The sequence below is a fragment of the Lygodium microphyllum genome, chromosome 10 (genome assembly GCF_053477565.2).
Source record: "Lygodium microphyllum isolate KBCC chromosome 10, Lygodium_microphyllum_v1.1.10, whole genome shotgun sequence".
Classification (NCBI taxonomy): Eukaryota; Viridiplantae; Streptophyta; class Polypodiopsida; order Schizaeales; family Lygodiaceae; genus Lygodium; species Lygodium microphyllum.
This window is the reverse complement of record NC_141144.1, coordinates 109,244,628-109,256,231: the sequence shown is the minus strand read 5'-3', so window position 1 is coordinate 109,256,231 and position 11,604 is coordinate 109,244,628. Positions and strand designations below refer to the sequence as shown.

The 11,604-nt window shown below is 38.0% G+C and overlaps 1 protein-coding gene across 1 annotated transcript; it reads right to left on the bottom strand.

Annotated features, from left to right (window-relative positions):
* Positions 1–278: 278 nt before the first annotated feature.
* Positions 279–2,081, bottom strand: LOC148030423 (cyclin-U2-1-like). Its single transcript, XM_087686743.1, has 2 exons — positions 1,246–2,081; positions 279–1,143 (listed from the first exon to the last, which is right to left on the bottom strand). The coding sequence occupies exons 1-2, from the start codon at positions 1,824–1,826 to the stop codon at positions 795–797; spliced, it is 930 nt and encodes a 309-aa protein (XP_087542869.1). The 5' UTR covers positions 1,827–2,081; the 3' UTR covers positions 279–794.
* Between the last annotated feature and the right edge of the window lie 9,523 nt (positions 2,082–11,604).

The window sequence follows — 11,604 nt, the reverse complement described above, 5'->3', positions numbered from 1 at the left end:
TTTTACAAGAAAGATGTGGCTTTTTAGCCACTTAACAATATAATATGAAAATTTTAAAATTACAAATGAGCTTAACTTAAGTCAAACAATTGAGCCATGTGAATTTTTTCATATTTTAGATTTTGTAAAACCCTAAAGCACTGCATCCTCAAGTGTCACTCTATTGGCCCCTCTCTGTCCCTCTTTTATGAAGCTTTCATTTATAACTAAGGCTACTTGATAAAAATATTAAAATATCCTAATTTTTTTCTTTGAGCTCTTTATAATATAAATAGTTTAACCATTAAAAAAACATTTATACAACTCACTTGGAAAAAAAATTATAATGGAGGATTGTTGAATGACAATCGATTGGCCCCTTGGTAAAAGCCTTAGATTGACAGTTCGCAAAAGGTTTTCATTTCATGGCTCATAGCGAACATATAAGGCTTTGAATTCTGCAGAGGATAATGGCGCCACTTGACGGTCGAGAGAGAGAGAGAGAGTGTGTGTGTGTGTGTGTGTGTGTGTGAAAGAGCGTGTGCGTGTGTGTGCTTTGACGAGGGTGTGGTGAGGAAGATATTGTTACATTGTAGGAAGCACCTGCGTTGGAAGAACTGAACTATACAAATTGAACAACGATGCTATACTCTGTGAGATGTGGCATCGAATGCATTGATCGACCAAGCGCTTTGTGAGATGTAGCTCCGATTTGTTTCATCGAGCAAAAGCGCCACTCTACATATTGACTCGGTGATCAAGCAAGCATGCAGGATGTCAAGACCGACTGATTTGTCGATGGTAATATGAGAAAATCAAGCGACAGTGCTTAATCTCACAGAGACGGCAGCCAATAGAGAGCTAGTCCGAGCTTGTTTAATGATGCCAACGGTCACGTCGGTATTGTTACTCCTGACGTTGCTGAGGCCATTGTTGTTGGTGGAGTCTGGCCCCTCCATGGCACAGATTGACCTGAGAGCCTTCTCTATCTGGTAGCCTCCTCCCATCGCCACCTCCCTTTCCAAGTGGCCACAGTAGCTCTCAAACACGCTCACACTCACGTGCAGCCTGAAATCCATCAAGAACAAGAATTCCTTCTCCAGCCTGTTTATTTCTTGTGTCGAAATGCCTCCGATTTGGGCATAGTACGCATTATCGTAGTACCTGAAATGTCAGGATGGTGTTAATTCATCAGTATTGGCATGTTTCAGTACAAGGCCTGTCAACAACAAGCTCACGCAGAACATTATATGCGTTAGAGCTTACCTGTCGTCCAGGAACTTGGCGGCGACGAGCACGGTGGTGATGAGGAGCCTGTGGATGTTGAGGGAGGTGACGCGGAGGCGCTGCTGCCGCTGATTGGGGCTATCGATGAGGCGATCCATGTAGGCGTAGGCCACCACGAAGCAGGAGGGGCTGCAGTTGGCGTATCTGAAGATCCTGCACAGGTACTCCTCGATGCCAATGCTGGGCGGGCGGACCCCATCGAACACGCCCCAGTCCCCTCTCCCCCGGCTCCTTCCTACAAATGGTCTCCTCTGATCGGAATCATAACCATAGCTGCTTGATGCAGTAGCAGGTGAGGTCGACGATGGGGACGAGGAGGGTGAGGACGAGGACGATGATGGCGACGATGAGCCTAATGATGGGGAGGAGAAGGACTGAGCACGGTCGTTGCGTGCGACGAGTCTCTGGAGGAGAGAGGAGAGGACAGAGAGCACGCGGGGGCAACGTCTGGAGGGGTGTTGCACTGAGCTGAGGCTAAGGGGAGCTTCAGGGGAGTAGAGGTCCGACCGGATGCTGCCATATTGATCAGCAGGGGAGGATATGGCGGAGGGGAGGCCCATGTTATCCCCGGGATCACTGAATAGTACAAAGCAGACGAACAGAGAGACAGGGGTAGAGAGAGAGGGAGATATCCTGTATTTGCGAGATACAGCTCTCTACCTCGCTTATACTGGACCTATTTATATACATGGCTATACGTAATTGAAATGGAGAGAGCGCCATCATGAAAGCTCGAAAGTACTCCCTACCGCCATCTTTCCGTTCCCTCTCTGCATCTTTGGACCAGCCTCCACTAAATTTGGCTGGCCACCGCCGCTCTCCCCCCCCCCCCACGCCCACTCTCCAAAATGATCATCATCTTTTGAGACCGAGACATGATAAAACCCCTCACCAACTGATACTGACTCTGAGAGAGAGAGAGAGAGAGAGAGAGAGAGATTAATTATCGAGGCAATAAAACCTTCCCTCATGCCGCTGATCACGTTTGACATTAAGTCTTTCAGAATCCAACCTTTAGCCTTTCCCCTTCACGTAGCTCGTAAGTTTCAATCCCCACATTAAAGATGTGCTTCAATCAATATCCATCTTCCATTAGAGACACAGTGCTTTGGAAGGACTTATTCAAAAACATTCTAACTTTAAATTTTGAAGGTTTTGTTTCTCTTAAATTTAAGAGAAATTTGCAATTCACCAAAACCTTAGATATATATAGTTTTTGTGAACATTGGAATGGGAGCTTCTTTGATCGAGTAGTAGTGTAGTAAAGTGGGGTCAACTATAAAAATGTGCATAGTGCATGTAGATTGTACACCCACTCTCTCTCTCTCTCTCTCTCTCTCTCTCTCTCTCCCTTTATTGTATGAGTAAATTGGTCATAAAATTCAACATAATGGAAAATTTTAAGCCCCATCTTTGTTTATCAAATTAATATTCTCCTTAAAATGGAAGGTTAACAAGGAGTGGCCCTTGGACCCCTACAACTTTGGAATAAACTAATAGTGACACATTACCTTCGATATAAGTTGCATCTACAACCTAATAGAGACTAGTTACCTTGGATATAAGCCTCACCCATGACCTAATAGAGACACATTACCTTTGAAATAAATTGAAACAAGAACAATTCTTACAATCATGGTCTTCCACTTGCCTCATAGTTTGCATTTATATGCACATAGTTTTGTGTTAAAAACAAGTGCTCTAAATATGTGCCATATGCAAGGCTAGCCATCCGTTGAACAAATCATACTCAATCGTACAAATGACTAGAAACAATATTTCTACTTATTACAACATTTATTCTACATTATATGCATCTCTGGCAAATAAACAAAACAACATGGATCTATATCTAAATGAAACTCTCTTTTTTTCAAAATGTTAAATAGTAAGAACTACCTCGTAACCTTCATATATCCAACCAGAAGAGCATGTACTTTCCAAAACTAGCCAATGCTTATTTGAGAAGACCCCAAATAAGAGAAACATGGCACGAGATTGTCTTTACTAGTCAATGCTTCTTTGAGAAGGCCCCAAATAAGAGAAACATGGCATGAGATTGTCTACAAAAGATCGCATAAAATTGAGCAATACCATGAAAGATGTGGTGGAACACTTCATCGAGCATCATATTTGACATAACTCGCCCAAGTAGTTTCTCTTGTAGCCATTAGGGTGCGAATGGAGCTCACCAAACTAATCATATCCTTAAGACTACCACTATCTTTAGTAGTAGATTACTTGTGCAAATTGTTTTAGATTAGCTTTACACCACAATGTTAAATATTTGACATGGTCTAGAATGTATTTACATGTTCAATTGATGGGGAAAGGAGTAAGAGTCATAAATGCATTGAAGTAATCACATAAGCAAAATGGAGGCACTACCCTTCTAGCCATTTTAGACACAATGAGAATTCATACACGTGCTCTCTCTCTCTCTCTCTCTCTCTCTCTCTCTCTCTCTCTCTCTCTCTCTCTCTCTCTCTCTCTCTCTCTCTCTATAAAATCCACTTTGTGTTAAATAAATTACCATCTTTTGAGCTAGCTACATTTAAGTGTACTTCATGTCATAACTAAAGGCAATCTCATAGAAGACTAAAGTAAAGACTTTGTCATATTATGACCTTAGTGTTTATCTATGATAGCCCTTTTTTGTGGTGGAACTATTGATTAGAAAGTAATTTAATATTGTTTTGGTTTGATTTGTACTTTTGTGATTTTATCACACTTTCTCTCAAGATGTGCACATATGATATTTGAAAGTGTTATAACATGTGAATCAAGAGTTTAGAGAAAGTACCTCACTCTAGCAAATCCAAGCTTTATCACATGGTATCCCACCTTCCTTTACCAATACAGATCATTAAGAATGATAAAGAAATAGAGAATGCCATAAATTCTCTACTTTATTTTAGTATCATGTACAATTATCAAAACTTACTCTTACTGTATTGCATGCAAAATATTCATGATAACCATGATGAATGTACTATTGTCATGGGAGTATTAACATTTTTTGAAGGATCGTATAGTTAAAGCACTCCAAACTCTTCTTTAAGTTACTTTCATATAAAGTTTTAAACCTTAGTGTATAAAAGTTTCATGTAAAGTTATTGCCATATAAAGTTTGAAATCTTACTATCACATAAAATTTGAAATATTAGTGTATAAAACGTACATTGGTTGTTAAGTTTGACAACATATAAAATGTTGCTAGATTTTATTAAAGGGAAAGTTTTAGTTTATTATTGACCCATCTAACTGGCATTGGCTAGATTTGGTCCCATTCCATACATATAAAGTTGCTTCTATACAGATACAAGTATTGTAAGAAAAATACGGAATAAACACTACCCATTACCCCCCCCCCCCCCCCCACACACACTTGCGCCCTAAATTAATGAACATTGATTACTCTAATAAATACCTTTTAATGCTAACAACTCCCACTCAATGAGAGATGAAGTTTTTTAAACACCACAAAAGCAACTATCTTCATTACAAAGCTAAACAAATGCAATGTATTGAAATGTAAAATTGCATCTTAGGAAATGCTATATGTATAACCTGTACATCACGTGCATTCAAGGCCTATTTATAAATATCCTTATCTGTGATTTTTTTCTAAATAAAATATAATCTTTTTCTATTTAATCTATAAATAATCCCTTTACATTATACCTTTCTATATGTAAAAAATGTATAAAAATGGCACTTTAAAACTACCTTATTTTGAACTCACGTGATGCACACATATATTTATGAGTAACTTACCCAAGGGTTAACCATAGCCATTGCTCCTATCTATGTGATTATTCTGGAATAGTAGGAAACCTCAAGATTTCCTCACTATGTATTCAAGATTATGGGCTTTGACCATCTTATTCTTTACCTTATTCATTAATGTTATAGAACTTCAAAAAAATAGTGTTTGGACTAAAAAATAGGTTATGGCCAATTTTTGTTTCATATGCACCAAAAAAATTTTAAATGTCTTTTCTTATATCATAATTTTCCTTGGAGTCTTCTCTTATATCATTAATGTTATAGAACTTCAAAAAAATAGTATTTGGACTAAAACTTAGGTAATGGAAATTTTTTATTTCATATGTAACAAGAAATTTCTAAAATTCTTTTCTTATATTATAATTTTCCTTGGAGTCTTACAAGGAAAACACTACTTTGATAGGAACTTAGCTAATTTCAATCAAATTGAATTGATAAAGCCATATTAGCAATCATGGTAAGTGTGTAATGCCCCTTACGTGAAGCACTATCAAGTTCCTTAACAAATGACCAAAATAATATTTTAACTATCTCTCTTATTTAATTGGGGGAATTATTTAAAAATTATTATTTATATATTTTTGTAGAATTTTTTTGTTTTAAAACGGACAAATGTACATGTTTAGTTGACTCAATAATGTATAGAGTTGTAGAGAGGAGAATAATTGACCATTCAAAACTTTATCCATTGCTTGCCTCTTTTCCTTCTAATTTGACAAGATAATAAAGAGAAGTTTTTCTAGACCAATACCATATAGTAGTGCACAATTAGTGATTTAAATTGTTTAGGAAAAATACTAAATGAAGAAACAAGATTATAATTATGTAGTAGAATGTTATCAACAGTTTGAGTTGTGATGATAGGGAATCCTTGAGTTCTGAGAAGAGTATTCATTGATTTCAAATATCTACACTTGAGAAATCACAATTACCTCATCCCAATCTCAATTTTGGAGGGTCTACATGTAAGATACCCCACATATAATTTGTGTTCAAGGAGTATTTCACAAGTCCCTCTACTTAGATGTTATGAAGTAATAAATGATCCTTCTTTATTAAAAATTTTACAAGCTTTTTCTCCAAGTTTAGTTAAAGACTATCTTTTCTAATCATAATTTGTAGATTTACTAAATTTTATCCAATTAAACATTTCTCTTAATAAGCATATTTCCCTGAATATTCTCACATGTTACACTTACATTTTTGGAGATGTACTCCTCAAATCCCAATATGATCAATTTGAATTCTTAATTATCACTCCTTAAATGCTTAAACAAGTTTATAATTCACCCAAGTTCACTATATGCAAAAGTCTAAGTATGAAAAATGTGTGAAAAAAGGTTTTAAAATTTGATTTTATTGAGCTCATGTTCCATCATACATACTTATGAGTACCATCCCTCGCTATAATACTTGTATGTTTGAGATTTATACTGTGTTATCTAGTGATAACTCTTTTCCATGACCCTAGAGAGTGTTGATAACATTACTGTTTCACCTTCCGCACCTTGTGGAGACCTCCAAAACAATAACTTTTGGACTACTCATGGGTCACTAAGTAAGGATAGTATTTATATGCTCACAATCATCCTAGTATAATACTAACTCAAAGATGACGAGCATATTTACAAAAGTCATTTCCAAAGTTTTCAATAGAAGCAACCCCACCTTAAAAACATAATGCTTTTTGGGATTGTTTTAATAGAGCAGTTGATTAGCAAATGCTTTGCCTTGAGAGTGTTAATCACAAATGGTTGGACTAAGCCAAACATCTCAATTAGTCCATAAGAAAATCTTAATGTAATGAATGAAGTTGAGAGGAGAGAGGAGAATGAGCTAAGGAGAGAGAAAGAGAGAAAGAAGAAGAGAAAGAAAGGCTAAAAGAGGAGAGAGAAAGTAGAAAAGAGGGGAGAAAGGAGGAAGCCATGGAGAAATTTTTTGCCCTAAAAAACAAAGACAACTGGAGGGGAGTGATAGATGGGCTTAAGGAGTGGGGTGTAGACTACTCTAAGCCACATTAGAATGAAAGAGGTGGGTAAAGACTAGGGACAACATGTTGTCCATGACATGCTTGTTGAGGTAAAATTGTCATAACTTTTAATAGGCTATTCCAAATGGGACATGTTACATGTCATCCAAACAAAGCTTATGACATGTACTTTTAGCCCATGTAGGAAGCACATCGTTGCAATTTGGACAAGTACAAAACTGTTATAAAACAATGTGGAATCCTACAAGAAGGATGTGGTAAAAAGGGGACATAACCTGGCTAGCCATTAGGCATCTTGGAGGTGAGGAAATTCATTGACAATAGTGGTTGGGCATTAGGAGGCTTCATCCAAGGGTAGGTCTTGCCATTTGATGAGGTACTCCTTGATGGATCGAGATCTTAAGTGCTTATCTCATTGCTCAATGAGATTGCCTTAGGGATATACTATGAATGTCAATGCCTTCTTCATCTATGGGGGGAAGTTCTTCAACATAGTCCACTCAGGTGCCAATGAAGGGCTTCATCTGGTTGACATGAAACACATTGTGAATCTCAGTTGGTAGGGGGAGTTCTAATCAGTAGGCCAAATCACCAACTCTCTTAAGAATCTAATAGGGGCCATAGAAATGGTGGGCCATCTTGTTATTATTGTCCCTCTTTGAGAGTGGAGTAACGGGACTTAGGTACTTTCAAGATGACCAGCTCCCATTCTTGTAATTCCAAATGTTGTCTTTTCTCATTAGCATAGAGTTTCATGTGAGTTTCTACCTTTTGAAAACTCACTTTGCATTGCTGAAGCAGAGCGTACATGTGATCCAACTTGCCTTTGCTGCTTTGAGGGTTGATTTTACCATTCAATAAGACTATAGGGAGGGGAACCTTATACCCATATAATGCCTCAAAAGGGGAAATCCCAATGCTACAATGGGTGGAGTTGTTATAGGTAAACTCAGCCAAGTGGAGCCATATATCACAATGGTGTTGTACATCATGGAAAAAGTGCCGTAAGTGCTTTGTCACACGGAATACACACGGGAGTTTGTGAAAGTCGCTCATCGCAAGGATGCTATGCAAGATGGGAGCAAGATCAAGATTGACTCAAGACAACAGATTTGAGGTCAAAGGTTTCGTATATTACAAGTACAAATCCAAAGCCAAGGGGAAGTACATTGACAATGTGTTGATCATTGCTCTAAGAAATAAGCTCATGTTGACAAGTTTCCCAACCAGAAGACAGAAGAGCTGATGGTAAGCTTCTCAAGTGATAAGTGCTTCATCACTTTTTGGCATATTCATGAAAGTTCCTTTATAGCATGGCATTGTTGGTCATGATGTCACATCTCCCATGGCTTGTCTTAGTTGGCTTAGTTGTCTTTGTAGCCCCATTTCCCAAGTATAAACTCCTGTTAGTCATGTTAAGAAGAGAGGGTTATACATTTAATTTGGATGGGATTGCTATTTTCTGGCCGCCTAACTTCTTGCATTCTACCACATTGAAGCAATGGCATTAATGACATGTACTTCTAGTTTAGTCATGACCTTTGAGGGTTTTGAGAGCATTAGCTCTATCTCTAATTAGCACAAACTTACAATAACTTTCATCCTCCAAGTCTGCCTTTGTTCATAGGTTGGTATATCAGGCTTCCTCCTTGGAGGAAAACAAATGAGATAGCTTTCTTTTTTTTTACAAGACAATCTTGATCATAGCATTCAGTTGATCAAACAAATACATAATAGATAATGACATTGTTTCCAATAAGCTTCCATTGAGACTCAACCATGAAAAATTATGGTTTTATTTCTTTGCATGGCTTCAAATCAATCGAGTCACTTTTTCAACTTATTCTCAATAGGAGCTTCAAATGATGAATCTTGCTAGAAGATGTTTAGGTGTGTCAAAAAACCCGCACGGGGGATTCACTAGTAGTAATAAGGAGATGTCACCTGTGTGCAAGACATATATGAAAATACCCCTTAACTTACCCCCATTTATGGGACCTTACCTTATAAAATGTACCTTCCTTCCCTTAAATAACCCCCCTCCCTTACACTCACGTGGTACCATACAGTAAACCCTAGTGGACCCCTCGAGAAACAACGCATGTACATAATGTCAAAGTGATGTAATGCACAAGAAAGAAAAGCTTGTACCAAGCGTCAAAAATTTATTATCCTCTTGCAAAAATGGAGAAGGAGAAGTTACTTCCTTGATTCCAATGTTACAAAAGCTGCGAGATTCTTTGGTCATAAGCAATCCATTGAAGTAGCGCCGACCATAAACATTTCCAGGTAGAGCTTCAAAAGCATCTGTATGCTTTTTGGAGAAGGTGAAAGGATTTGAGCCAGGCAAAGGATCGAGTGATAGGGTCCTATTGGATTATCAATTCATGGATAAAGACAAGATGTAGGGCAAGGGATCGTGTGATAGGATCATATTGGATGATCAGTTCATTGATAAAGACACGATGTAGGGCATCAATGTCAAAGGGGAAGCCTCTTCTCAGCCAATGACTAGGCACCACATGAGGACCGAGAGAAAGAGAAGAAGGCGATGAAAAATAGATTTCATGGATTCCCCATCACAAAAATACCAGCCTCTCCTAAAAAGCACGTACTCATTTTATATGGCTAACATTATCTTTGCTTTACTAAAGCTTCAAAAATAGCCTCGTCATCCATCTATCAATCCTCCACCCACTATAATCATAGAAGTACACCACAACCACCTTCAAATTGGACATTACCATAAACATATGCTCAATAGCATCATTGATACTAGTGATTGTGGATCCAAAAGCAAGACTGGTCTTTGAAAGACACTTTGCTTTCTCTAATCTCTTAGATGATCTGTCATGATGATTCTCTTCCCTGCAAATTTGTTGCTTTCACAACAAATAGGATAATAAGTCTCCCATATTTTATGCTACCAGCTACAAAGAGCTGCTATTGAGGATGTGCTCCCTAAGTTTGAGTTAGTACTTCTCTTCTTGTTGACCCTTTCAAATCGAACATCATGCAAATAAAATAATCACCAAGTTTGATAATCACGAACTATTCCATACCCGTGGATGCTACTTTGTATAGTTTGTGATTAATGTGTTCATTTTGCATGATGTAGGAATGATTGATTTCTATCCATACATCAACTCAGCTAGCATATAACCTATGGTCACATTGTGGGTAGTGCAATTAGCCCATAAGGCAACAATCTAGGACACTCCGTGTCCCTTCCACCACATGCTTTGCTTGCTCTTCCCATTGCCTTCTGGATTATATGTTGAAGTCAAAGCAAGTTTAATGCCAAGGTGAGAGAAAAATTCCCTAGCCTCATCAGCATCCAACTCACCTCTATCAGCTGTAATTTTACCAATGTAGCCATACCTGCAAATAACATCCTCCAACAGAAACTTACAAACCATGGAAGTAGTCTTCATCCTCAATGCTCTTCATTCCACCTGATTTGTGAGATCCTCTCATGCCAAAACATTGTAATTCATGTGGCACAATCCAATAGGCATAGTAATCAAACCAAGAACCCACTTGTAGTGAATATATAGTAGGTAAGTATGGTGAAGCTTGATCCTTTGTATGTCTCACTGAAAAAAACAACTGGCAATCAGTGCATGTCTCAACAAACTGTGAGATATCTTTGTACATGCCTCTTCACTAGTAGCATTCTCTAATCTTCTCATAGATTGCCCAAACAGCTCTATGTCCTGCCCAAAGATTTTCATGAAACTCTCTCATGATTCGCACTACTGTGAAGCTTTGTCACATACAACTCTCAATGGTTATCCTCCTTGCTTTTGTGGATGCTTCCAAAGTAGCCCACTTCGCAATACAGAGATTCATCAAAGCTCTCCAAAGAAAATACATGAGAAGTATGATTATCATGCATGGCTAAAAGGTCAACCCCATCATCAACATCATTAGTTTAAGAAGAATCCATATCATCATACCTAGCTTGTGAAAGCATATCGACTACTTTGTTGTCTTTACCAACTATGTGTTTGAACTCAAGATTCATGGATTTTATGTACCCAATTCACCTAAGCATGGAATTTTTAGGAGTAGAACAACTCATGATCATACGTACTAGAGGCAAGCAATCAGTCTCAACCTCCCACAACACCACCAATGAAGTACTTTTGATCATTCTTGAGATGTGACAACTCCTAAGAGCTCCCTCTTAATTTGTGGATACTAGTGCTATCACTCGTTTAGTACTTTTTCCCCAAACCGAATGGCATACCTGTTCCCATCTACATCGTCCTAGCCAACAGCCCATCCAATGCCCATAGGACTAGCATCAACAATGAGTACAATAGGTCTCCCATACTCATAATCTGCTTTTCAAAGAGTTGAAGCAGCTCTAAACGATCTCTTCATCTTTTGCATAGCTTTAGTGTGTCTCATATCCCAAGAAAAGCATTGCCTTTTTTTCAAGAGCTACTAGAGATCATCTGCAATATGAGAAAAATAAGGAATCCAAATAAGATAAAATACACAAGCTCCAAGAAACCTGCAAACCTCTAAAGTAGAAAAGCAAGTCTCCACAA

What these genes read in the sequence shown, in the direction of transcription:
- LOC148030423 (XM_087686743.1), bottom strand. Translation starts at nt 1,826, where the DNA reads ATGGGCCTCCCCTCCGCCATATCCTCCCCTGCTGATCAATATGGCAGC. An exon ending in GCCAAGTTCCTGGACGACAG is followed by an intron (nt 1,144 to 1,245) that starts GTAAGCTCTAAC and finishes CTGACATTTCAG; the next exon opens with GTACTACGATAATGCGTACT.